Raw genomic sequence first — 27,950 nt, forward strand, 5'->3', positions numbered from 1 at the left:
ATGTTTCCCATGTGGCTGATTATGTATTTAATGCAACAATCTACAATGAAGCCAAAGGTTAAATTTATACATTTGCAGATAAGAAACTCTGTCAACAATACATCGTATGTTCCATCAGTGCCATAATTCCCATAATTCCTTGGTTTTAATTTTCCACAGTTGCAGTTTGGCTGTCTGAACAATGTAGCCAAGCTACCTCTTGATGGAGATAAAGAAGGCAGTATGGTGATGTGAAAAACATTTCAACAACTGAGGCTGTGGGTGATGAGGTAAACACTAAACCACCTGTCCTGACAATGGCCTTATCCTCAGTGGTAATCTGAGCTCCATCCGTAAAAGCTGGGCCCTTCCCATTGACAAACACACGGATAGGGGTGCTGTATGTGTGTGTTTCTGAAAAAGTAAATCACTAGCGTTTGGGGAAATCAACCTACTACCGCTGATTATGCAGCTATTAGATATTCATGTTGAATAGAAGGCCATGGTGAGGCTGACTACTGAGGAGCAGCGATGCCTGAGAAGCCCCACCAGGAGCCATCTTTGTTGCTCTGGATCGTAAGACATAAAGGCAGCTCATGGGAGCAGAGGCCACAGGCTCTACTCTGCATCTGCACACAATAGGTCATAAAATTTCTCAGTGCATATTCCCTTCCCACCAGCCATTGCAATTCACTCTTTCTTATTCCACAACACTCTCACACTGTGTCTCAACCACAATGTAGAAGTGACTGCGGCTGTAATGACAAAGATAATAGACTCCATTTGCATGACACCTTTCACTGAGGGACACTAAAGAGGTTTAGATGGCATCCCTCGGCCCCCACAGGCATGATGCATAATATCCATTCAACAGGATGGGGGTTACAGAATTGAGCAAAGGCGAGCATGATAACTAAACAGTAATGCACTGATCGTGGAGCCCTGTGGGCAACTATCAGAGCCATTATCCAGTTGGGGAATGCCCGACGTGGGCAGGCAAACAGAGCAGGAAATGGATTGATGCTGAGGGCATAACCTCCCCTGCCCACACTCAACTAGTTGCACACAACCTGGCTTTTTTTTATCATCCTTCCCAACATACTGAGAGACAAAGGCAGCTCTATGTTAGGTGACAAGCCTACAGGACAGAGGTCTATGCTCCACATCCTCTCATTTCACTGAGTGTGAAAGGAATCTGTCAGGAGTGTATGATAGTGCTTTCCCCTCTCCCCGCAGGGCTTAGTAGACGTGGACCCAGGGTGAGTGCACAAGCTTGAGTCAGCGTTTCAGCTCTTTGTTTGTCAGCCCCTCCTCCAGTGCCCCCCTGTAGGCTATGTGAGTGGGCCAGACAGACTTCCTGACTCAGGGATATATTTGGGGGGACAGGGGAAAGGGCACTGGGTTATCCCTCACGCAGGCTTGACAGACCCTGTGCTTTTCTTTTCTTTATCACTGGAACTGTTTGCCATTCATGGCTACAAGCACAAGAGATCCTACGCTGCCCATCACCCCGGTGCTGCAGGGGCACAGCACTATCACACCATGTTATCATATCCCAGAAGACACAGTGGCGAGGGAATCCACCACAGGGAGAGTACAGCAAATTCTTCAGAAGACCGATTATATGAAGAGCAACAGGCAGAATCTAAATAAGAATTTCTCATGCAATATTTAGTATATACTCCTGTGCAGCATGCAATATATAAGAGTCACTCAGGCTGTCTGAACACGGTCTTTACTGTAGCAATGTTAGATACAGTAAAGATTAAAGGTGTATCTCTACATCAGAAAGAAATGATGTCTGTTATGTGAGAATCATGGGGGATTATGAGTCAGAGGGAGGCAACATATTGCTGTTGGTGGATGAGAAGGTACATGAGGGTAGTGGGATGTATCTACCTGCTGTAGATGCCTAAGGCTGCAAGGCCAGACTGGATCTCCATCAACACCTCAGCCTTGACGGCGCCTGACAGGCCTTGGATGGATTCACACCTGGGCTTATCTACGGGCTGCAGCCCCTTCATGGCCTCAGCTGGTGCTGCCACTGTTCCTGCCACTGCACCGAGGCAGCCATTAGTCCCATCAGCCTGATTATTGCAGGAAAATGCCAGCTGGTGTTTTATCCAACAGTAAACAAAGACAAATACCACAGAGCAGCTCAACCACCCTGGCTACCACCCACTCAATACTTCTGATGAGCTATTCGCTGCCCTGGGCATGTGTTGCTCAGATTCAACAGATTGATATGAATCAATTCTCATTTGTCAGGCTCTAGAGGTAGAGGTAGTATTAACATTTCAGCTCCACTGTGGCTGTTTCCTCAAAATGGAGCCAGCATTTCAGCAATATGTTTTCTGCCATGCTATACATTCTGCTCACACTCTTCGGCAGAGGAATCCATCTCGCTGTGGCTTGACAACAAAACCATTACCCTCTCACCTCCAGGGAGGCAGACAGTCCAACTCCAACTACACAAAGCTGCACATTCCACGGAGCGGAAAAGAGAGAGCGACACAGAAAGAAAGATAAAGAGCGAGACAGAGAGAGAGACAAAGAGGAAAGAGAGAAAAGACAATAGACAATGCAGCTCAGCAGACAGACACAAACATTCGACTGCACGTACAACACAACATCACACATCCAAGTGAGCTCAATGTTGTTTGTGTACAACATAACTTACTTGACTCCCATGATAGTGAATCCAATATTCTTCTCCACAGGTACAGACCTCCTGCTTCTGATGCTGTCAGAATGGAGCATCAGCATGAGCACGCTTTCTGAATGACAACATTTACAAGTACATTCGTCCCAGGCAGCTACTGTCCTACTCTGTATCTATCCCCCTGCCATGTGGGTCAGATCCACTGTGCTCAGTAGACCCCCGTGCTCCACATAATCTGCCCTGCCTATTAGTCAGTGACAGAGATCCCTCCTGTCAATCTCTGCACAGCCAACCAAACACAGCGTTGTATTGCTTTGTCTGCTTCAGGCCTCCCTTCTTGGATCACCCCTACTGTGAAAGTTAAAACTGCTGTTTTCCCCCCCAGCAACACATGCTAGCATCACCACCTTCTTTACAAACAAACAGGATGGAGTCAGTAACCAATTTCCGCATGGAAACTTCATAACCAATCTAACTATACACTGATTGGACAATGGACCTCAGCAAGTCATCCAACATGTGTTGTTCAGACTAAGAACAAGCACTTGTGATCCTGCAGTGATTCCACTTTGCAACATGCAAGATTCATTATTGAAGAGATGCTTGTCCCTCCCTCTGACTAAATTATAGACCAGTGGAGAGGGCTATTTCAACTTCCTGATTTCCAGTCTCCACTTTTGAAAGAAAAATCAGTCACATTTTATTCCCACAAGCTAATGACTTGTTTCTATGGTTACTCAGAGCAGCCTGGGGATGAAGGGCAGAGTGAGTGTTGCTGACACAAAGGCAGGGTCTTGTGTGTGCAGGAGAACAGAGGCTAAATGGCCCTGCCGCCACAATTACAGGAGGATTCCTTCTGCACAATCACAGTCATTACTGCACAAACACTCACCTGGGCAGCAGCTGCAGGGCGGCGATGGACGACCATAAAACCACTTCCTCCTGACACTCCTCAAGGGCCACATTCCAGCAAACAGCTGTCCGCCTGCCCCTGCAACAGCCCGCCCACCCGCCAGCCTGTGTGCCACCTCTGAAGTCTACAACGTCCCTGAATTCTCTACCGACTTGTGCCTCCAAGGTCTTATGTACTCTTCTATTCATTACCCACACGTGTATGTTTGGAGCGAGTAAATCATCCCTCTCCATGGTCAGTGTAAGGTAGCAAAATGGCAGAGGGACTGACAAACTTAAACACAGGACCAACAGAGGAACCTGGAAACTGTCTCGTGCTGCTATACAGAAATGAGCACGTTGAGAAAAGTAAACTGAGCAGTCGACTCCTCTCAGCAGTATGCACTGAGAAATCCCACAGGCCTGGCGAGTAATAAACACACCGTCACAATCAGCAGGTGTTAATGGAACAGAGAGATGGGTAGAAGGATCTTGAGCCCCTGCTGTGAGCTCCGCCTGGTTTCATTACACAACGCTGTGTCAATACACTAATCATATGCTCTGTCACAAGGCAATCAGTGCTTAACGTGCTAGTCAGCTGAACACATGGCTCCTAATCCATTACCCCAACCCCCAGTAATACTTTGACTGACACACACACATATACACATAATGATATGCACACATGCACACACGCACACATTATCCGGTCAGAGTTTGACCCTTGACTCTTCCTGTTTCATTGCGACTGTATAGCCAGTCTAATTGCCAATTGGTCATCACTAACCCTGGGGTCATCTTTGTTTCACTTCCACAATTACCAGAGACAGGAAGCAGGATAAAAGAACAGTTTTATGACTGGACTGAAAAAAGCTTTAAAAGATACATTCATTGTGATCAAAGGCATTTTCTAATTTCTGAAAATAGAAGGATCACAAGATAATATTCATAGCTGGAATTCTATGGGAAAATTCTCCCATGAACAACAGCATGAGAGTAAAAGCACATTCACTGGCAGGTATAAGGGTTAAGAATATTGTACAAATTAGTAATTTGTTCCCTTGCTTAAATTAATAACTAATTCCTTCAAATTAATAATTTGCTCACCACCCCTGTCCACACAAATTACATTAACAATTAGTTTCCCTTAAAGTACTTTTTAGGGATGTAAAAATAGTATCTAGTGAGTCATTTGTCTCTACCGCTGTTAACCTGTCTTTAACGCTATGTGTGCTTCTACCACCGAGTAATTTTTGTCAAAAATGTGACTCTGACCTGCTGGACTCTGTAGTTATCAAATCAACATTTATACTAAAATGATTTTCAATTCAGTGGACATGTTAAAGTGAAACAAATTAAAGGCTTCTTTTAACCAGTTGAACGGTTGACTTATTTTTGCAATGAAAAATGAATGAACCGCTTTTGTTCTCTTCTTTTTCTCTCAGCAGCAGACTAGCTAGAGCAGCTAGACTCTAGCTAATTGCATTCTAATTAAAATTTCATCTCTGAGTGGAACGGTGTTAGTGAATGTCAGACAAGTGTCTAAGGAGCCTTCTCCACTCCACTGGGGTAGAAACTGCTGTTTGGTTATTCTGCTCCAACATCCTGGGCTCTTAGGATTTATACATGCATCCTTCTAATTGTATCTTTCGAGAACAAAAAGGAATACTAATCAGAAATGAGTTTTCAATCAAGTCTACAACTTGAAGGACACTCATTTCGTTGCTTTCACCCCAAGGGAAACAAGAAAACAAGAAAATCTGTTGATTGATTCATTTTGTTTTGACTTTAGGGGACTTACATTTCAATCAGCAGCGATATACAAAAAGATGAAACAAAGACAACAAAATGATGATGATGATGATATTCCTGTTCCAGGCAACAGCTGCACAGGGTCAGGAAAAGGGTGTGTGCTTCAAATCAAGCACACTGGATCTCCACCACTCTTTTTCTGTATCTGCGGAATGTGATGCTGTTTAAAGCTGGCCCATCATCACTGTGTGTGTTTCTCTGGGCCAAGTAAAACACCACATTCTTGGCAGCAAATTATCACTGAGATGAAATAAAAGGTGTAACCCTTTACTGTACTTCAACCTACACCCCCTCATCCCCACCAGGACTTGCTACAAGGGAAATAACAAGTCCACCTCCCTCTTTTTCCCTGCGCTTAGCCCACACTGACTGGCTAGTCTCAGCTCTCTATGTTACTCTTTTTGAGCTCAGGTCCAAAGAAAACATAAGAGCTAATAAATCAGTGTCAGGAATTAACCCTGTCTAGCAGAGGGCCACACCTCGCTGTTGTTCAGGACTACTGCTCTTATGACAGGAAGCGGCACGCACAGGAAGTTGCATATTTAGTGGAGGATCTGGAATGTCCCCAAAGGAGATTCCTCATGGTCCCACTGATATACTCTGACCCTGCGAAAGCTGGCAAGACAAACTCTATTCGGGGTGATTGGAGAAAAGCTAAGCTCCACAGATCCCCCATGGGCTTCCTGTCACACTCCACAAGTCCCTTCACCTCCTGTGGTGCAGAGCTTCAATGGTCCTATGCATCATTCTTAGCCAGCTTCCCTTTCGCCAACATTCATTATGGCATAGCACTCCTCAGAGAGTAGAGGCAGGGAATGTATGCACTGACCAGCCTGCCAGGGAATCTATCAATGACAATATAGCACATTGCACCAGCCACCCACCCGCCTGGAGAGGGTAAAGTATTCTCCTGGGCAACAACAACACTGGAGCCAAGCAGTGCTGAAAAAGCCTCCCTTTTAGCCTGAGATACACAGGGGCCAAATGGTCTCAAAATAAAAAAATAACAGTCCTGCAAAGCTGCAAAATCTGAGTAGCCGTTTTAAGTGAAAGAAGCAAAACAAAGACAAAATAACCTCAAAAATACCTCAGGACAATACTTGGCTTTAACCTAAGCTCCTTCGTGAGACACTCCCTCTTCATATCGAATTATGTAATTCTGTTATCCATTCATGGGCACTGATGCCTGTAACTAAAGGTTCATTTAGTCCCATGATGGTGCATATCTGAAGGCAATGCTATAATTCAACCATGGCAAGAACAACATCTCCATGGAATAGGTGCCCCTCATGGAAGTTAACACCATGAACCACGACCTCCGACAGACATTTGTAGGCGAGTCTGTGCACATCTCCTCTTCAGCTTTCTTCGTGTACACCTACACACTCAGCCGCCTGAATGCATGGAGGTGTGTATGCACACAAGCTCGCACACTAAACACTTCATTTAACGCCACGACAGCTCAATCTAATCTCTCTACTTTTTGAAGGACTTGGCCGTGATGTGATATGACAGAACGGGGGAGGTGCTTACCTAATGAAGAAGGAGGCTGCTGCAGATGAGGAGTGAGAAGGGGAGGTAGATGTATTGGTGATGGGTGCTGGGAGTCCCGGTTGGCTGGAGCTCCTCAGTCGGCAGGGCGTCATGGTGCTGCTGCTGCTGCTGCTGCTGGTGGTGGTGGTCATGGTGGTGACTGGGGCCTCCAAGGCTGTGACATCCCTGTCTGTTTCCCTCATCAAGCCCTGGGCCTGTTGACACACAGATACAGAGATAAGACCACAACCATCACTTACAAGTTTTACTGCTCCTGCCCACCTTCCTTCCACTCCATTACTCCCCCTATGCCACAGATGGACAGGCAGCTGCTGCAGCCAGCACCGGTTAGCGGGAGTCAGCAGTATCCACAGCAGAGAGCTCCCTACAGAACAGCAAGAATGCTGCACCATTCATTGATTCTGGCAACACATCTTGCGGTTGTTCTGGCTGCAGCATACTGTAATTAAGCGATAACCCACATTTAATTCGTAATTAAATCACTAGCGATTTACTTCACTCTGCCCCTGATTATATCTATACCTCCATGGCTAATTTGGCACTTTACTCATCAGCAACGAGGAACGTGTCATCCTGCAGGTTGAGTTATATCTAAGAGTAAGGGAGTAAACAATCAACAACAATGTGAGAAATTAGATTTGTTGCATAGCATAAATGTTTACGAGGTATCGAAGCTGTCTCTGCACGAGCACACCATGCTCTGGCAGCTTGGTAATTGAACAAGAGTAAACTGAGGTGAGCTGCATCTGTTTCTCTGGCAACTGATGCCAAAGCTACACTGGGTATACCACCTGTAGGCCTTCCTATTTGTTACGTGTGTAACTACAGCAGGTCATCAATAAACAGCTATACTAGTTTCATCACATCAACACAGTAGGTTTAGAGCTGGATAAAGACAAACAAGTATTAAACCAGATTTTTAAAAGCTTCTAGTTTTCTGGCTATTTTAAACATCTAAAAGTTGAATATAGGAAACAATAGCACGTAAATACAGTTGTTTGTTCACTACTGTAACAACTGTGCATTGACACTATTTTTTTCATGATATTGTCATCATGATAGCAGTTGCACACATTCACAAAACATTATATGAAGATTTTTATCATTGCTGTGATGACAATGACACGAACTACAAAATAAGTGTTTTTTAATAGTTTGAATATGGCTGATAAGGTTTTAACACAGAACTACAGATACATAGTCTAGAAAAAACATAAGGCAATCCTACACTAAGCCTCTAGCCCCTTTGTATCTGTTAATGGTTGAAGGTCTCTGTGGTGTGGTGTAGTTTGGTGGAGAAGGACCCTAAAGGTTAGGCTGGAGCCAGCAGTGGTTCACTGATTGCTCGTAGTCCAGCAGGAGTGCAGGGAGCTAATTATACAAGCCAAAAGCGAACTCTGAGATTACAGGCTGGAGTCACCATACTGAGAAAAGGGTTAATCCTCACTGGAGCCGCTAGTTTATCCAGAAAGACAATGATCAATAGCCACTGACAAGAACCGGTTCTGTGGCTTTTCAGCGTTGCAAATGAAATAAATAAAGGACAAAGTTTTCCTAAAAACATTTATAACACTGACACATGATCATTGTGTAATCAGAAACGACCTTGAATTGAGCACAGTGCCACAGCCTCAGTGCCATTTGACAGGGGTATGTATTATAAACACAGTTCAGGCCCTCTGCATATTTACCACTTTAGTGTTTGTGCAAGATTCATGTTTGGCAACTAAAATAACATCATTTACAATCTTTTTTGTAAAGTGTATGGTCTTCCATTATCTGCCATTTGTCAACACAGGCTGACAGCTGCACTATTTTTATGCCAACCCTGACATGTGAATGCTATACATCAGGATGTGAGGACGTATTTACATTCTGACATTCACATGAGAGGCTTGGCTATTTCTCTGCACAGTGCCACCCCCGTTAGCTTTACATGTAGTACAATGTGTGGCTATATTAAAACAAGGGTGCATTATGCTCTCCCAGAAAAGCTTCACTGACCATTTGTCAAACAGTGGACCTGCGGTGCACGTTCTTCATGAATTCTCACTTTCCCGTTTCTTCTTTTTGAGCTTGTTACCAGAGTTACAAATGACAGCCTTGTATTAGAGGTCTGGTTTTGTTCTCTTGAGGCTTCATCATGGAGGTTAAGTCAGATATCAAGCTGTGGTGTGAGATATTATGTCTTGAGAAGTACAGCATGGAAAAACTGGCTGCAAATTGAAATGAGCCAAATACAGATCCTCACGCAGATGCCAGAGCGGAAAGCCTCACACCATGCTGGTGTCGGTGACAGGTTAGGAACTCGCATACCAGGGAAGTAGACCCATTACACTTTGGCACGTAAGACTAGAGCACTTCACATGCAGCCGTACAGGAAGCTGATGTGTGTAGCGCATCAAATCTGTGACTGATTGAGATGGGGTAGTGTCGGTTTTTAAAATCAAGTGGCAGCAAATTTCAGGAGCATACAAGGACAGCTGGGCTTTGGTGGGGTTATGGCTCAAACACATATGTAGGTGCACACACACTCAAGCTCATCACAGTTTCTATATAAGAGTATTCCCATTGGCATTAACACTAGGGGCCAGCAAAGCTGCTCTCTGTAGCCTTGGACCTGGACTGGCCCTGATTCTGGCTGAAAAGTACAATCTATCCCCTGGTCAGGTAATTAGGCTGTGTCAGTGGAGCCATGTGTGCTCGGCCATTTGCAGCGAGAGCTAGTAATGAGCTGGCCTTCCACCCTTTAACCCCCAGCCCTCCCTGATCCCTTTGCCTTGATTTGCCGCTGGAAAGAAAGGACAGAAAAGGGAGGGGGGAAGACACAAAGCTAGAGATTTGAACATAATGGAGAGACTGAAGAAGAGAATTGAAAGAGAGAAAGAGAGTTTGGGAAAGTGCTTCCTGTGAAGTCTCAAGTGAGCAGGGTAGGCCACCACCCTATCAGCAGTCCATCTTGTCCTCAGCCGCCGAGAGTACCGAGACTCCCCTGTGACCTATGATCCCAGCGGACAACAGACGATTACTGCTGAAGTGAAATAGAACTCGTGTTAATCTGGCTGTCGTGCCTGGCTGGCCTCTGTAACCAACTGAGGTGAGAATCGACAACAATACTGGAGTCCTACCATGTGAGAAAAGGATTTAAGTAAACACCCTGATATTTAGGTCTCCACATTAATGTCCACTTTCTGTAACCAAATACCAATGCATAACTGCCAATTTTTGAAATTGAAAAGACTGGGAATTTTTCCTCTCTTTCCCTCCTGTATCCTTTTCTTCTCTTGTCATCATCGTTTTCTGTGGCACACTGCCATGCGAGACCAGCTGCACTAAAGAAGCAGCAGCCAAGATCATCTGCTGGGCTTCAAATTGGTGGCAATGGAGCAGGCCATGGCAGCAGGCATCCAGTGGACCAATAACGGAAACCCTCATGGTTCAAGAGCACTTGGTCTTAGTAAATTACCAAAGGGAGAATTGCAGATTTGGGTCACTGCTTGTGATGTGTATTTCCTTAACTGTTTAAAGCTCTTCATTCCAAAAGCCAATAACACCAGAAATTACTTAAGCAGTTGAGAATTTGGTTTTGCATCAGGTTCTAGACCTGCAACAGACTCCGAAAAGTGCATTTGTGAGCCATTTGCAAAGGCAAGGGAGCTATGCTCATGAACCAGTGCCAGCCAATTATAAAGAGGGAGCCAGACAGTTTCGATTCCAACTAGCATCATTCCAGATATTAACCAGAGCCTTTTCCCAAATGGGAGATTCAAGGTGCCCTATAATGGGCTGTGTGTGGGAGCGCCTCAGGCCCCCTGGTTAACACACTCTGAAGGATTTCGGTCGAACACACACAAAGTCCATCTCTGCTTCTTTGTCTGAACAACACTGCATGCTTTCCTGACAAAAAACCAAGAGGGAATAATGAATTGAAGCTGTGCCTTTCGGCACAGTCTAACTCCCAGTCCTCAAGAGTGTGTGTGGGTTTTTGTCATTCTGAGGGATCTGGTTTTAATGAAAGAAACAAGCTTGAGAAAATAACACCCATTTCTGCTGTGTTTGTAACTTCATGTCCTGAAGGGACATTTCTCTCTGTCCAAAAACGGCCCCAGCTTCAGCTATGTGGCATTGAGCAACTCATCTCAGCTCCAAGGGCCACTAATTGCTTTTAGACACATAGATGGAGCACACAAGTCAGCCTCTCCCTTCTGTGCCAGGCCGTTTGATTTGCCCTAGATTGCGTACATGCAGTTAAAAGCTTTTGATGGCATCCCATAAACCATCTCTAAAGGCACTTGTTGACATTAAAGGGAGGAGTGAAATCCATCTTCAATTGTCAAGCAGTAAGGAAGGAATAACAGTGCCAATACCCATAACAGACTGCAGCGGGAAATATTACAGTGCACGGACTAGATGATGTCGGCACACACTGTTTGGTCTGTACACTGAGTCTGTCTGGTGAAGAATGTCACAGAGGTTTGTCAATGAGGTCTGAAACCAGATGTCCCCGTCAATGCAGGAAGAGAAGCATCAATAAAAATGACATCTCATATGAGCAGCAAGACTTGACTGATGCCAAGACTTGGACTTACCCCCCAATATAGGTAAAACAAGCCAATGGAGACGCTGTAGGTTAATGTAGCCTGTTTAATACACTTTACTAGAAAAAGTAAAGTGTTACAAATGCTAACGTTTGCTAGTTTCTAACTGTTGCTTCAAGTTACACTTTAGCCAACTATGTTGGGAGCCATATGTTTCTCACTTCTGAATTAATGGAAAAGATAGGAGTTACCCTAGCTTAGGCTTTTAGCTTAAATAGTCCTACCTATTGACCATTATAAATAATGAAGAGGAAATAAGAAGAATAAATAATGATCTACTGCTGTTGTGTGTGTGGTAGTGACTTGCTGGCAGTTTTGTTTAAGACTATTTTGCTGGTGACCCTGACTACAAAAAGTTGTTGTGTTCTATGTTCCCCATGAGCTGGAATAATAGATTTGAATTATCATCATCCACAGGCTGCAGACATAACGTTAAACAAACAAGATATTGTAAGGATTGTAAGACTGCACTGGACTACACAAGTCGTAAAAGAGGATCTCTTCAAGTCTCTTAGACATCAAACAACGCACAGACTAATGCTTATCCAACATGAGAGAAGAGTTATGGTGAGGCTGTGGGGTGGTCATTTGAAATGCCCTTGAGGAGGAGGTCAGCAGATTAGTGTTGCGATGACCTCCGACCTCAGATCACTCAGGCTCCATGACTACTGAGGAATGAGAGGTCAGTACTCCTGCAGAGTTCTGACTCACAAATTCTCTGCCGGTTTTCATCTCTTCTAATGCTCTGAAATGAAACTTTTGAAGAGACAAGACTTAACCTGACAAATAATACAGTGTGAACTGAAGACATTTTAAGAAAAAGGTTTAATTTCACATTTAATTTCTGTTGATTTAGGCTGATCATTTAAGAAATGTATTATCACTTTTCCTAATGATTGAATTGCCCTAAGAAATCTATCTATTGCTTTCAGAATACACCCTCAATACTTCAAAAGGGACCTCACATAGCACAACCTTGTTATTGTCTGCTATTTGCACATTAGCTCATTCAACTGTTGCACTATTTAAAAGTAGAAAATGCATAAAATGTAATATCAACACAAAAAAAGGACACATTAAATATATACCGGTTTAGGCTGAGGGAGGAAGTTGTTGACCCTGGAGATGCTCCACATGCCCTCAAGGTACTGCTGTGCCTGAATGGTGACGGAGCTCATGGATCCACTGAGCTGCCCTCCTGCTACTGTCACCTGGACACTTGTTTTAGGCCCTGAAGGGACTGAGGGGCTCTGCGACCAGCCTGGTACCCTGTGCCGCTCCCCTAAGGGCAGGACAGAGTGGGAAGCTAGTTGGCCTTTGGGCAGTTGTTTTGCATGGACACTGGAGGATGATGACACAGTGAATCTAGCAGGCTGTGGTAAAAAGGATGTCGTGGGCAGGGCTGCCATGTCTGAGCTGAAGGTGAGGATGGGAGCGTGGAGCGTCTGCAAGGCCTCCTGCCTCAGTTGGTGGAGAGGTGTAGAGCACACCTGGCAACAGCTGACACCAGCTTCATGGCTCCCAGGTATTTGAAGCTGCTCGAACAGGAAGGTTGCATATCCCGGGTCCTGCAGAGTAAACACACACAAGAGAGAGGCTTTAACTCTATATGCCCATATACAACTCCATGCATGTAGCAGAGTTGATCTCGAGCATATCTCACTATCTGTTCTTTTGAAAGGATTTCCTGTATGTTGTTCACATTTTCCAGAAACGTCAGTGGTCTGCAAGCAGTGTGGTCCCCGACGGCCCTCCGGGACCCTCCCTCCCTGCTTTAACCACTTCCTCTTTTTCGGGATGGTTGTTTGTTTAGACTGAGATGCTTCGCCTGCATGCAACTTAAGACTGCTGATCAGGTTCACCAGACATGTGTTCATTTCACAGTGTCTGCTGGGGAGCCGAGACCAAACAAACCAAACGTGAGGAGACAACTCTGAAATAAGACTCGGAGGGATTAGTTTAAGATCCCACAGAGACATTCCTCACAGTGTTTTTTATTTTTTTGTTTTGTGAAGAAGAAGGCTGAGCAGATTTCAGCTTATTACTGCTTTTAGAGATGGTGTCCAGTGGAGTTTTGTCCTTTCACTTCGTCTTTAAGAAGGCTCCCCAGAGTGTCCATCTCTGCTTGGGAGGAATGACAAAAGAAAACAACAGCTGAGGGGACTCTGGCGCCCAAAGCCATACAATTTACATATGATAAGTGTCTCAGAATGAAACATATGATAAGCTACTAAATGTGAAAATAAATACCTCCTGCAGGAAGCTGGAGGCACACACAGCTATCAGTGAACTCTTCAAAACCTAAATGAGGGTGGAACATAACTTTCTCCCTGTTTCAAAGAAATAAACACTCACTCACACTTGCACACACAGAAAACACACAGACAACACGGTCTCTTAAGAGGCATAAAGGGGCACTAGACTTCTGCCCAGTGGAGTCGTGGTCTAAGACATGAGCCCACAGCCCATACATAAATGTTTATGAGGCCTTTGCTCCATGCAACCTCTGAGGTGATCAGGAGGAGTGAAGCAGCGGGGAAACAACAATCCTCTGCCCTAATGCAGTGCCACTTAATACAGCTAACCCAATAGACCTAGAGACCATAGAGGTAGGCTGAGGGACCCTAAATCTCCTCCCCATGAAAGCAGCTCAATACAAAGACTTTTAGATGACCTTTCTCTGCAAACACCCGCAGAATTAATAGTATGATCACGCAACCTTGCAACAGCCTTATAGAAAATAATGGACACGTATTATCTGCCATTTTCCCTTATTCTCTAAAATAGACAGAAAGCAGTATCCACTGAATTATACTCAATGTACCCTGATGGATGAGCATAATCTCCACGTCATCACTTTACTTAAATGACAATCATGCATGCATGACTGTGAAGGGACTGGTCTGATGTTAACTGAGTGGGTCTGGTTAATGATTTACTATATTGGCTACTTACTTTACACATGGGCAGGCACGGACAGGATGCAAGCACAACTAAGAAATACACTCAGGATGTAGAAAATCCCATAAATCTGACAACGAATGAGAATCTCTGATGGGCTGACGACTGGCTAACAGTAGATCAAGTGCAGTATGGTATCAAGTGAATGCTGATGCTAGAGTATATCCCAATGAGAAATGGATTTAAATGTAAGAAGCTTATAATAGAAATACGATGCTATGATAGAGCTTTAAAAAATTATATTTAATGCTGCAGGATCCTGACATGTGAACGATCTCTACTTTCAGACAGGATATCTATGCACAGGACAGGACAGTCCCTCTGAAATAAATCTATGACAATTTGGGAGAGAAATGTGAGACAGAGCTAAAGAAAACACCACTGGCTCCTATTTTCACAGTCTAGTCTGGCTTCATGTACATGCTTCCTAGACAGGAAATTGAAGCAAAGTCATAACCAGTCAACTCCACCCTTCCATCACCCCTCACCCTTTACCCTCCGACCACCCCTTACCCACCTCAGGGCACTGGTAGATAGAAGAAATCAATTTCCCTCTCTCTCGCCATGCATTGTTAGGTGTTGATTTAGGGGAGCTAATAAAAAGACACACAAAGCTGAGCCCATCTGCTATTCAGTTAGGATTCTGGAGGTTAGAGAGCGGGCTTCTCCTGTAAAGCTGTCTGTGAGCTTTATGCCCAGTGGAGTGAATAAAGGGTCAGGGCCACAAGACTTATGAGGTTGAGGGCGCTGATGATGAGGATGATGGTGATGTTGGGGATGTGGAGGAGAATGATGTGGGTATGATGAAACTGAAGGCCACAGAATCCATCCTTATATCATATAGAGGTGGAGAAGAGGCCATCAAAAAGGGACATCAAAATTGGTAGATATTTCCCACATCACCCAGAGAGACGCGGGATATAAAAATATATACATTTAACGCAGTAAAGCTGACTGAAAAGTCCCCATATAGTAGCAAGCTTTAACAATTTACTCTTATGTTTATGCTATCACGTTCAAGCTAACCACTTGAGAGCTTTGTGCATAAGCATAAAGTGGAAACCATGAAAAACATAATGCATGAGTGCACCCGTTCCAGAAGCCATATTGTTTCTTTTATCATCCATATGATCTATTACTGACAGGTGCAAGTGGGTGTGAAGAGTAGCACTGCTTGAGAGAAGTATGTTTTTGCGCAGCATCAACACAATCCAAATGTTCAAAGCATTCCCATCGGCGGAGAGGCGTGGAGCTACTTCAGGGCTCTGACTCCTCGGCCATTGTTCTGTACAAGTGGGAGATGGTTTTGGTTTTCAACCCAAGGTCTATCCGTAGAGAGAGTCAAACTGCACAAGTGAGGATAAGAGGACAGAGAGAGAAAGAGAGGTGGGAGGAGGTAGGCCGGGGTTGTGGCCCTTGCCTGGAGGCTTGTGGGTGGTTGTGTTGGTTTACTGCCTGTCAGCACTGATCTTTATTAAACTCTGGGGACAAATGCAGTCAGATGCTATGGCCTTATTATGGAAAGGAGGTGTGCCGAGCGCACCAGGGGAAAGAAAGCCCTGCCTGTGGAATGAGCCCTTCACAACCCTTAGAGACCTAAGTTTGTCTCTGTCCCTCACACTAACTGTGATGAAAACCAGGGCAGCAACAGCAGGAGAGAGAGCCACCAGACTAACTGACTGTCTCCCTGGGTTGATGGAGAGTGTCATCACAGACAGCCCATGCCCACAGGCTGATGGAAACAAGCTCAGCCGTAACCACTTATGGATGAGGGGACAGGGAGAAAGATGTGCATGATTTCTCTCCCATGCCTCCTTAGGGCGCACACAGAACCAGGCAAAGTCACACACACAGGATTTTTCCTTTTACCTTGGCTTCGTCAGTACACCTTTTCTCTAACCAGACAAAGTGAAACTGCCATCTGACTGCTTCTGCATTCACCATCTGATGTGCCTCTGATGTCGAGCCAGGCCAGATATACGGTAGCAAGCTGATTTAAATCAAGGGAAGGTCATAGTGATTTGAAATGCATGAGGCCCCCTCGCTAGCCGAGAGACTTTTAGGCACGCTCCATTGAAAGTAAAATACTCTGGGAAACCATATTTTCTATTCCAGTTGAGCCCAACGATATTTCCCAGACATAAAAGCTCCCATGACCCAGTGCAGCCGACAATCTGTAGCATTCTGTTGAATGTGGTTTATGTTTTTATTCCTAACATTAGTTATAGTGCAGAATGAGTCCAGAACTGGCATTGTAGCAATAAAACCTTCACTATTCCTCAATCCTGTGTGTTCATTGTAATTGTTCGGTAAAAGGAAACACAAGCTGGTTTAAATCCTGAAAGTTGACTTCAAGATTAATTTGCTCAGTCTTCCTTTCCTTCCTTCCCCTACCAGGTTTTTCTTTTATTATTCTACCAGCATGGAAACATTCCTCAGAAAGAGTCACTAACCCTAACACCACGCTGCTTTATATCTGTCCTCACTAAACTTTGTTCTCACCAGCACCAGTCCTGTTTACACATTACAATTCTTAAGTACTTCCTATGACCGCATTTCTTGTAAAAATCAAGACCACACAGCAGCTGCCATATCTAATGCCCTTTCAACTCCTGACTTTCCCTTCCTCTTCTTCCCTGTAAGGATGCAACCAAGCCATCTCTGTTTACTTGGCCTGGAACAGTGTTGACCCTAACCACACACCGTCTCCATAAGTCTCAAAGGGATTGGCCCCCAATAAACCACAGGAGCCCAGTCCAGGTCCCGGGGTGAGGACGAGAGCTTCCACCAGGCCTGCTTTCCCACAGGTAGCCCAGCTCACTCTGACAGCAAAGTCGGAGAAAAACGAGCGCAGCTGCTGGCCTTGCCCCGGGTGAGCGCAGGGCATTAAGGCAGATTACATTCCCAGGATAAAAGCAACACATCCAGTGGTGTAATCCCTCTCTGCCCCCTGCTCCTTCTCAACTATCCCCACCACCTCCACCTCTCTCACCGCTTCCCAGGGCAGCCGACTGGCTCAGATCCCCTGAAGGAGCGTGGGGCTGAAAGGCCTGTGACTCTGATTAGATATCAGGTAGAGCTTTTAGTGCAGCAGCAGATCTGGGATACAGACCATTAAATTTAACCACTGCCTGCTCGGAGGCAGAGAAGACAATGACTCAGGATGTCACACTAGCATGCTATTTAACTCTGTGGGAACGCCTTTGGTAGAACACAAAAATGGGACGGCTCACCAAATCACATCAAACAGATGCTTGCCCCAGTGTTTGCTGACTTGACAAGATTAAACAAACCTGTAATAAGACTTTCCCCAAACAAAGCAACGGTATCTGCAGCAACACAAGTACACTGTCATTACCTACTTGATAATACTGCCTCAGACAAAAGGCATACACCACTGTAGTAATGAATTCATCCTCTGTGGCTGGGCTTCATTTTTTCATCACTCTTTGGGGTTTTTATTGGCACAAAATGAGATTACATTAAATAATCATTTTGAAATATGTCGCTTTTTTTCTAAGTGAGGCTACATTTAGACACAGAATCAATTCCGCTATCGCTTTTCATGAGCTGTCTCACTACTCCTGTTTCTCTTTGCACCATCCTGAGATTTTTTTCTAATTAATTTTGTAAATTGCAAGAAAAGCTCATGGTTGAATAAAGATGGAGCACCTAAAAGCAATTACCAATCCTCAACTCTGCAAAAACAGTTTGGAATATAACATTCTTTTGAGATAGATAAGCTGGGATTACCTAATTCTGCGACTTTCTTGAAGACAAACTGCTTACTTACGAAGTCAACAAAACATTACAATGAACAAACTTCCCCATTTTTAGATCAAACAGATGATTACCTTGTTTAGAGAGGAGCATCAGATTTTTTTTTGCATCAGTATTCCCTTAAATGAACAGCCAAGTCTTCCTGAATCAAGCATCTGCTCATGTGTCAGTCTGTCTGCCTCACGTGATTTAGCCCTTTCCTCCCTTTAACTGTCAGTGAACTGCTGACAGAAAATGCAAATAGGCTTCACCCCTTGGTGACACTTTGAACACATGATAGCCCCACCTGTCCAGAGTATCACAGTGACACATCCTCAGATGCACGATTAAAAGGGTCGGCACTCGAACGAGCACACAAAATTTTCTACAAAATACAGTTGTGACAGCTACTTTGAACTTTTAATATGTAGATAAGATCTGGTGTGACATGTTGCTTTGTTTTGGGTCTATGTGCACTGTGATAGAGTTCATTGTACACTACAGCCCTCCATAAAAACAGATGTCACTGTCCATCAAAAATAAAAAAGGTCATAGATCCTGTTGACCCTCAGGTTAAACATAGATAGAGTCAGATGTAATCACTCATGAGTCTTTGCCAAACCACCCTGCAACCATTAATGACTTCATATAATGACATGTCACCACTCCATATGGTCGACCCATTTATCATTTTGTAGCTCCTCTTACTGTGGGCAGAATGGGTCTCGCATACATGTTTTTTAGGTAATTACATAAAAGGTTCACTAAACCAGGCTTTTACAATTGAAGGAGGAAACATGTGCATGTGTGTATATATGTGTGTGTGTGTGTGTGTGTGTGTGTATGTCTCTGCCCTTGTGTGGCTGTGTCTTTACACCACACCCATCCATCACTCCAGCCTTTCGCCACTTGGCCAGTTAATTACCCTTTCCTGTTCACTCACGCACATAAAGAAAACAAGCCCCTTTCAGACTGTTTGGACAGACTTCATTCTCCCTCTCCCCCTTTCCAGCATCTCTCTCCCCTCTGTGGACTCAAGGCAGCCTTCAATGTCTCAGCCCCCCAGATCCGTCAAGCTTTCATCGGCTTTGGCCGAGGTCAGACTGTTGGGAGGTCCAGCCTGGACTCACCAGTGGGAGAGTGAGGGACTATAGCAACTGCCAGAAAGACGTCTTCATTGGACATCTGGTGGTGAATGATTGTTATTTCAACTCAATGAGAAACTGATTTCACAGAGATGAAACAATGCTCTTGGTTGCAGAAGGAACAACATGAACCAGTCTCATACGTTTTCTCAGTTATGAAAGATGTACTGCTGAGCTGCATCACTAGAAAAACTGTAAGCATGAAAATTATTTCTCCTCTTCAAATATTTTCCACTTCCCTGCCCGTAGCTGCTGTGGAGCAAGTCAAGCAGCAGCAGGGCTGCTTGCTATGCTGTCCGCACCAGGGATGCAGTGGATTGTGTTTACGTACACTTGCACCAACAATTGTGCACTTCTAATTAGAATGGCTAATTTTTTGGCTCTGAGATGCTCTCATGGTAGTTTCTCTTTTTCCCCAACCAGGCTTGGCTGTGGAAACGAACCAAAATGAGTACATAATGAAAAATTCAACAGGCAAGCTGGATAGGCAGGAGCCAGGTGTTGCTGTAAACTGCAGGTGAAAGCAAGGTCAGAAGGGGGGAGGAAAAGGTGGAATGAGGGGATGGAGGTTGAAAAGAAAGGAGGAAGGTTAAAAATCATCTGGCACATTCTCAGAGCGTATTGCTAATGAAAAAGAAGGATTAATATTTGGTCCTCTCTCCTTTGAATCTGCTATTTAGCAAAAAGCTAAAAACATATTTCGAAAGTTAAAATTGTCAGGATCTAAATTTCACCACTGTTCTATATATTTGTGAAGTCCTCATTAGTGTGCAGAGTGAAACTCAGTATTCAGTATTTCCAACCATCCATTGGAGCTTGTTGAGAGATCTATTTTTGTCCAAGAGCCCACTCAAAAACACTCACTGCAGAGCAGAGGATCCTGATACAATAGTTCCTTCCAACAGCCCAAACCACTACTTCACTTGTATTTCAAACCCCTATTCAGTATATACACAGTGATGACAGCCACCTGCTTCTCCTCTGTCTGAACTGTCACACAGAGAGAACTGCATTCACTGCAGTTTGTTCTGTGAGACGACTTTTCGTTTTGACTGTAAAGCGAAGCACTCCCAGTTCCCTGCAGTTTATTTAGAGAGAAAACAAACTGCTGCTGAAGCTTATGGCAGCTAATCTCAATCGCAGGACTCCGTCAGCCACACGGAGGGGTAAAGTGTGACATGCAAACGGTTAATTATGAAAGAAAAATGAAAAAGGAGTTACTCATGCTCAAACAGTAGTAATTGCATACGGCATCTTCATCAACATCCTCCGGATCCCATAATGGAAGAAATCTCAGTCTACACCAACATGATTAGAATTCATTATTTTTAGATCAACATTTAAATGCTTTTTCATGCCAAGCGGCACAGTTGCTGTGCACGTAAACATATGGATCTACTAGCATACTGTCCTCATTTTATATGGTTGTTGCAATATTTCATCCAAGACACCTTTTGCCAAAATGCATAGCTACACATACAAGTCAGGAAAATAGAGTGGTATGAAAGTAATGACAAGGTGAAACGTTGAGTGTCCTACAACAATTATTCCCTCCACTTTCCCCTTGGAATGGACGGTACAGTAATTATCCTGGCAAGCTGCCATATGGATAAATATTCAAGTTTTCTGTAGCTGTTGGAGTTTCAGTCTGCCTCCCACTCTCTCTCTCTCTACTCATGGAGTGACTATAGATTGTGGAGAAGCTACATAATGAGACTCTGTAAGTGGTTATTGTTGAGCATGGCACTTTTTTATTTGGCAGATATCTCAATTTTTACTCATCGGCCCCATGTGCCAGCACGCACAGGTGAGCAACAGGCAAACTGATTAGCATCACAAAGCCACAGGGGCTATAGAACGAGCTATAGGTTAGTCCCCCATTTTGGCTCCTTAACTGTGTTCATACAGCAAAGCACAAATCATCCTGAGCCAAGGTGAGCTGTGCTAAGCGTCCCTATCCTATCCACTCCCAGTCTGCAGAGCATTATCTCAGAGAGTGACATGCTTTGTGTCTCATAAAGCTGCTGCGTGTCGGCAGAACAATGGAGCAGCAGAGTTGCGAGCGGCGGAGTCGTTCTGGTGCAACAGCCTAGTGTAGGTACGGCAGAGGAAGAGGGGGGAATACTAATTTATCATGAAAGATGTCATTACCATGCCAATGACTTCTCAGAGAACACAATTATCACTAATAATAGAAATTTAAACATCAGCCCAGGGCTTTCAGCCAAAGAAGGGTTGTATTAATGGAAAACTGTTGTCTGTTTATAAGAACTAGACATTGAAGGCTGGTGAGAGTACTAACACACTGAGATAAGCACTAACCATTATCTGTTTTTTGGGGGGTTTTTTCTTGCTAATTGAGATGTCTAGACACATTCAATTGAACATCAGCGAGATAAGGAAGTAGGCTGAACTATCTCGGTGGAGAATAGTGCACACTAATCCACTTACTGAGTCTGAAGGATTTTCATTCAACATCCTAGAAAAATGCTTGGCTTATCAAAATTGTTTCACATGCACATTTTGCCACTTTGTCTTTTAGGAACAATAGCATCCTGCCAATGGCCTTATGGCCTACAACAAAAAGCAACTCCCACCATTTCACTTATCATTCAAATGAGTTGGTGAGGATTGGTTGGGCTGAAAGCCAGTTTTTTCCCCCCTGAATAATAATATTTACTTTTAACTTTTATTAATTCATGTGAAAAAATGCTTCTACTATAAATAAAATATAAAAATGGCTTTATTTTATAATGTGTTAGGTTGCAGTGAAGTTAAATGGAACATATTTGTCCTATATCTGTACTGAACAAGCTGAAACAAGACAAAGGCTGTCGAGTTGATCCCAATATGGACCGTCTCGAGTTGGCTCAAATTGTGTCCAACCCACCCCCAAGCAGGTGCGGTAACATCAGATGGGCTTCATCGTCATTCAATCATCGTTATTGATTGAACTGACTGAATGCTAGCTTCTTCTCTGTCCTCCACATCTATTTAGTCATCTCTTAAAATTCATGATGATAAGTAACTGGCTAACAACCATTGCACAGTGCAACAGTAAACAGCGCTCAGTAGTGTGCAGCTTTTAAACTTCACCGACCCGAGGCAAGCACGTCATTACTTAAAGGCTAAGTTAAAAAGGTATAGCCTTATTGTAATGGAGATGCAAATCCCTGCTGCGCTGGTGGCCCTGCTGGTGGCACTAGAGGAAAAGTCTGGGGATTAGCCAATAGGAAACATCGTCTGGGCACCATGAATCTCTGTACCAAATTTTCCACCAACATACTGAAAGCCATCCCACACATTCCAGCAGACACAGGAGAAAGTAGACCAATTTGTGAAAGTTTTGTAACTCAACCAACTGTTTGAATGAGCCTCTGCATGACTAAGGGGTCAAACAAATCCCCATCTAAGGAGACGTGAACTAACTGTAGGAGACTGCCAATATAGCCTTTTCTCAGCGCAGCCTATCAGTGAACAAGTCACAAAACTGTCTCTATTTTCATTTCAGAGATGCCAACATGGGCGGACAAGGATTTTGCGGCTGTCATTTCACATTGTGAAATGAAGAGATAACCTTGGAGTAAAGTTGTTGGCAGCTTTGTTGAGCTCTGAGTTCTTGTCTTAAATTGTGCTCTTCACATTCTTCAGGGGCTTTCTTTCTGCCTGCTCATACAAAAAATGTCACAACACAGCAGAGCTCAGTGAGAATTGAGGGATTCATCATGATGGAGAAACACGCATGCCTGAGAGAAATAGAAGGAAGATGTAGGTTCACAGCTGAATTGTGCGTTCAGAGCCGCACTGAAAGGACGGAACACGTCAAACAAAGTAAAAATAGAACGTTTTAGTCTGCAATGAGATTTATACTTTTGGCTCACGGGTACAACGGTATTCATCTGAGTCTGTCTGTCTGCATAAGCCCTGAGTGATGCGCTTTAATTGCACTTAAGAGCACGAGAAACACTCAGTTAAGAGCAGTTAAATAACAATAGTCACTCAAGGAGGGAAGAGCTGTATGGTCTGCAGCAGATGGATGCAGACTAATGGATCTTTTATATATTTATGAGTGGAAAATGGAAAGTAGCCAGATATATCATCAGATTGAGGGTGTAAATGTTTATGCATGGCTCCAATTGCTTTGTTTTGTTAATTTCACAAAATAGACTGAGACAAAAAGAAACTATTACATCATGTCAGACTAAATCACATGCTACATCCGTGCCTTTTTGAGCTACCAACACACACACACACACACACTCATATGTAAAATGGGTCTGGGGATGCAGAAGCATGCCCGGTCCATGCTCGGGGTTTGATTGTGGGACTTGGGGGTCAAAGGGTAACTAATTGTGCGACTCATGGAGGTCAACACTGGTGTGGCCTTCTGCATGAGCACTGGAACACCACCTGAAGGTCTGTCAAGAAAGACAAATGAACTCCGACCTCCCTGCTGATGACATCGACCCCAGTCAGCAAGCACGCGCCATATCTTAATCTGGGTCACGGAGACAGGAGCAGACCACTGCTGCCGGTCTAGACGCTACGTGCTGAAGAAGCTATTGCTGATGTTTACCTGCCTGGTCTCATGTTCAGTTACTCATCAAATATCACAAACAAAAAAAAAAGTCTCATTCTCCATGAGGTCAAACCTGGCGACTGAAGCGGTGGTAGCGGTCTATTGCTTGTTGTGTAAGATAAATAAGAGTTGCGGTCACTCCGGCCTCAATGTGCGCACAAATTGCTGGGAAAACAAAAGCAGAAAAGCCTGCTTGGTGCAATCTGGTCAATCTAACAATAGCATTCTTGTGCAAGCAGCTCTTTCTTTTTTAGAGACCCCATAAAGATCTAAACTTAGCTCTGCCTTTAAACTCTTGGAATTCCACTAGAGCAACTCTCAGTTTTACACAGTGACTCCCTAAGCAGGGCAGAGCAGGAGATGGTTATCATTTTTCAACAGTCAATAATTAGCGACTCCCTAATCAGCTGTTTGTGCAGCGCGCCTGTCCGTGCCTTCTCATTTAGCCATATCACAGCAGACACCGGGGCTTTTACCTGCAATGCCATCAGCAGTAATCCACCGCCTGAACCACACTGATAGCTGACTCTACTGTCTGGAATGTACTCGCAGTTGAGCCCCATAAAAGAGCATTTACCAGGTATACTGTGTGTGTGTGGCTGTGTGTGTGTGCCATCCTGTTGCAAAGAATTAACAAATACGTGTGATGGATGGATAAAATCACATGACAACTCCGGCCTGACGGAAAAAGTATTGTGATGGAGGTCTAGGGATCATCCAAAGAAAAGGAGTGTCTCACTTTCATGATTAACAAAATGTCAAAAAGGATTTCCCTTCCTAAACAGAGACTACAATCATGTGAGGTTACCAGCCAACGGGACATGGACAGATGGGACGTCTCCCTCTCTGTCTCTGCCTGCTCCTCCTGCACTGTTTTGGAGACAAAAATGACCCAGACCTGTGTCAACAGCTGGGAAAAGCATCCCTCGCTGTGCTTTGTGAAAGTGATAAAAATAACACCATGAAAGATCCCGCTGTGGGTTACGCCCTGAATGGGTCTGTTTTTCCTGGCCGGGAGGGTCACTGTCAAGCAGAGCTGGACCTCCAGCCAACACACATCAAGGCAGCACTTTCCTAGCCTCCGTTTTCGCCCCTGTCTTTTCCTGTTTTGACAGGAAACAGGAGATGATAACATAGTCGCACAAACAAGCAGAGATTGCCTCCGACCTGCTGCCGAGCTGTCCTCGTGTAGTAGTGGAACGTCTGTTTTCTTTAAAGGCCTCGTGTCCAAACATACAAAAAATAATACGCTCACTGTCTAGTACAAACATGGACACCGGGCCGCTGTGACGCACACGCAGACACACCTGACATACACATACACATACACATCACTCACACACCTCAAGCTTGAATAACCTGTTCAGAGCCTCGCACGGTCTTCTGTATGTTGAGCACTTCCTCATAGGCTCCCAGCAGCGTGCCAGCGCAGCGTCACACAAAGGAGCGCAATAAAACAGACCACCAAAGTCACGGACACAGGACTGAAAGAGGGGAGATGAAAGCAGCGGTCGCCACGGGGAACAGAGGAGGTGAGCAGAGGAGCAATGTCAATATCTAGCAGAGAGAGGAAGGGAGGCTTTGGGGGCCTAGGGAGGTATGGACGGGTATCATCTCTTGTCCAAGGCTCTTTTTGGAATGTGAGCCTTTTATGTTGTCAGGAAGCACACTGCGGTGAGACACAACAAGTGGAGTGACGGGGCCATTAGAGAGGCTTTGTTGACGGTGAGAGAAGCTCAAAGGAACGGGACTCTTTGATTGCCCTCTCTGATCCCCCACTAGCCTTTGTTTATGAGCTAATTAAGCATTGTTCAGCTTCTGCAGGAGCCTCGAGCCCTCCATCCCCATAGCGCCACCATGACTTTCAATGGCTACTGTAGGGCTTTTACAGCACCCTCTATAACTTAACAACTCGAGCAGGAATCACTTTCTGAACTGCTTTTCTAGTATGGGAACCAACCTCTGATGAAAACTGACCATAGATGTGTATGTTGTGTGTATGCATGCATGTGAAAAGTGCATAAAAGAGATGGAAACACACAAGTCAGGTATAGTCTGACAGGTCAAATCCAGTTCAAAAGTGGTCTCCAGTGAACTGCGTCTTTGGGAGTTCAAGTGTGCCCTGGTTTCGCCCCTTCACTGGACACAGCAGCCAAAACAACTCACAAAGAGATGAAGACATGAATGCCCAGCGTGGGACGACGGGAGGCTGAGGGGTCAATGAATGGACAGAATAGAGAGGAGGGGGTAATGTTTCGCTGGATGGATGTGGTAATGGCCATGTGACAGTGGTGAGTATGTGTTGGTGAAGGAATGCTCACACAGAAAGACAGACAGATGTGTAAAAACAGAATATGTGCACAAATGTATTTACCTGCGTTTGGGTTTCGCGGACAGGTCAGGAACAGCACATGAAAAGGAAAAACAGGGAAGGTGAAAATCCCAATTTGTGCATTCACAACTTAAATTAATTTTTGCAAGCCAAACAACAATCACAAGAAGAGGCAAATAAAAGATGTTGATCATATGAATTATTTCTGCTCATGAACTCAAGCCAAAGGTCAGCATTGCTTTGTATGACTAAGGCCTCCCCTGGAAACCAGCACACTGCTTCAACGTCAAACTAAAGCGGACACAACCTGTAAAACGCTGTGTGTAAAACCACACATTTACATTGGCCACATAATAGTTTTACGGCCAGCTAGCTATCTGGACTTGCGGTGGACATAAGATAATGACCCTGGTTTTGAACGTTTTAGCTCTTATGAGCTGCTGAGTTGCTGCTCTGGAGGAGAAGAGGGGGAGGGTGGACACAGCAGAGGGTCAGAGGACTGAACACAACAGCAGCATCCACTCCTGCTCCGGACAGTAAAGCTATGCAGGAATTCACCAAGGCCAAAGACACAGGTGTGCTCCCCGTGAGCTTCCCTCCTTTTCACGGGGCATCTGACGGGGGGAAGCATTTCCACGTTGCACGGACACGTTCAAAGGCATTCCAGCAATGTTTTTGTTTGATGCATACATTTAAAGTAGTAAACAACAGCTACTATCTATCATGTTGATTTAAATGCTTCTGAAAGAAGACAGTTGAGTCCCTAAACCCCACCACAAAACATCGGCATGTTGGAACAAAATACTAACTGAAAGCAACTCCAAACAAAAGTGAAATGCCAAGGCAATCTAACGGCCAACGAGAAAATTCTATGAATTAACCCTACACACAAGTATACACATACTTGTTCACACTCGCTCACAGGCTCGTTCTCACACTCAGCATGGGAGTCAGGCGCTTAGCTGGGGGTCCAACGGCGAGTGAGGCCCAACGGCGAGTTCCCAGAACAGCGAAGAGGATATCTGGGCTTTTATAGGCAACGCTGAGCTGATACTGAGAAGCAAACGCAGAGGATGGAGAGGCAGTTTGGGACTCATAAACAGAGAGGTTTAAGTTTAAGTGCCCGACACACACGAAGGAGATAAAACAGCCCAGAGCTCTTCAGCAGAGAGAGTGACATCATAAAATAGACCAGCAGTAACAAGAGGGGAAGCATAAAGGACTGATCTATTAATGGGAGTCGGTTCATGGGAGAGAGGCAGGGGAAGGTTTACTCCACAAGCATCCGCTGAGACTAATGACAAGCTCAAGATGACATCAGTATATCTCTGCTGATCTGAATATAAATGAATTATCCTCATTTAGCTTTTTTTCTGAACACCAGTGACCTCCAAAGTAAATGTGTTTACTGTAAGTGGGCAGAAAATGCCAGCCAAGTTCATTACTGCACCAGAAACAGTGCTAATTATGAGGAACTGGCTTTTCTTTACTTAGCCGCTTTATCTCAAGGCATAATGTAATATTTGTATCAACTGAGAGGAAACTTTACAGGAACTGCAGCAAGTATGTTGCCTCCTTCTCTCTCATCTCTATCACTCTGGTGCTGCTTATCTGGATGAATCATGAGACACAAAATATAAAAGAAGGCCGTCACGTATTAGTACTAGAGGCTGGACTA

At 44.4% G+C, this 27,950-nt stretch overlaps 1 protein-coding gene across 1 annotated transcript in view; it reads right to left on the reverse strand.

Annotated features, from left to right (window-relative positions):
- kif26ab (kinesin family member 26Ab) overlaps window positions 1–27,950 on the reverse strand; it is a 65,297-nt gene that overhangs the window by 26,788 nt on the left and 10,559 nt on the right. Inside the window, exons 3-4 of the mRNA XM_035673721.1 lie at window positions 12,585–13,064; window positions 6,878–7,092 (exon numbers count right to left, since the gene is read on the reverse strand). Coding sequence (XP_035529614.1) covers window positions 6,878–7,092; window positions 12,585–13,064 — 695 coding nt within the window. The remainder of the gene's footprint in view (window positions 1–6,877; window positions 7,093–12,584; window positions 13,065–27,950) is intronic.

Source organism: Morone saxatilis, unplaced genomic scaffold (genome assembly GCF_004916995.1).
Source record: "Morone saxatilis isolate NCDOM2014 unplaced genomic scaffold, NCSU_SB_2.0 Contig3, whole genome shotgun sequence".
In the NCBI taxonomy this organism is placed as follows: domain Eukaryota; kingdom Metazoa; phylum Chordata; class Actinopteri; family Moronidae; genus Morone; species Morone saxatilis.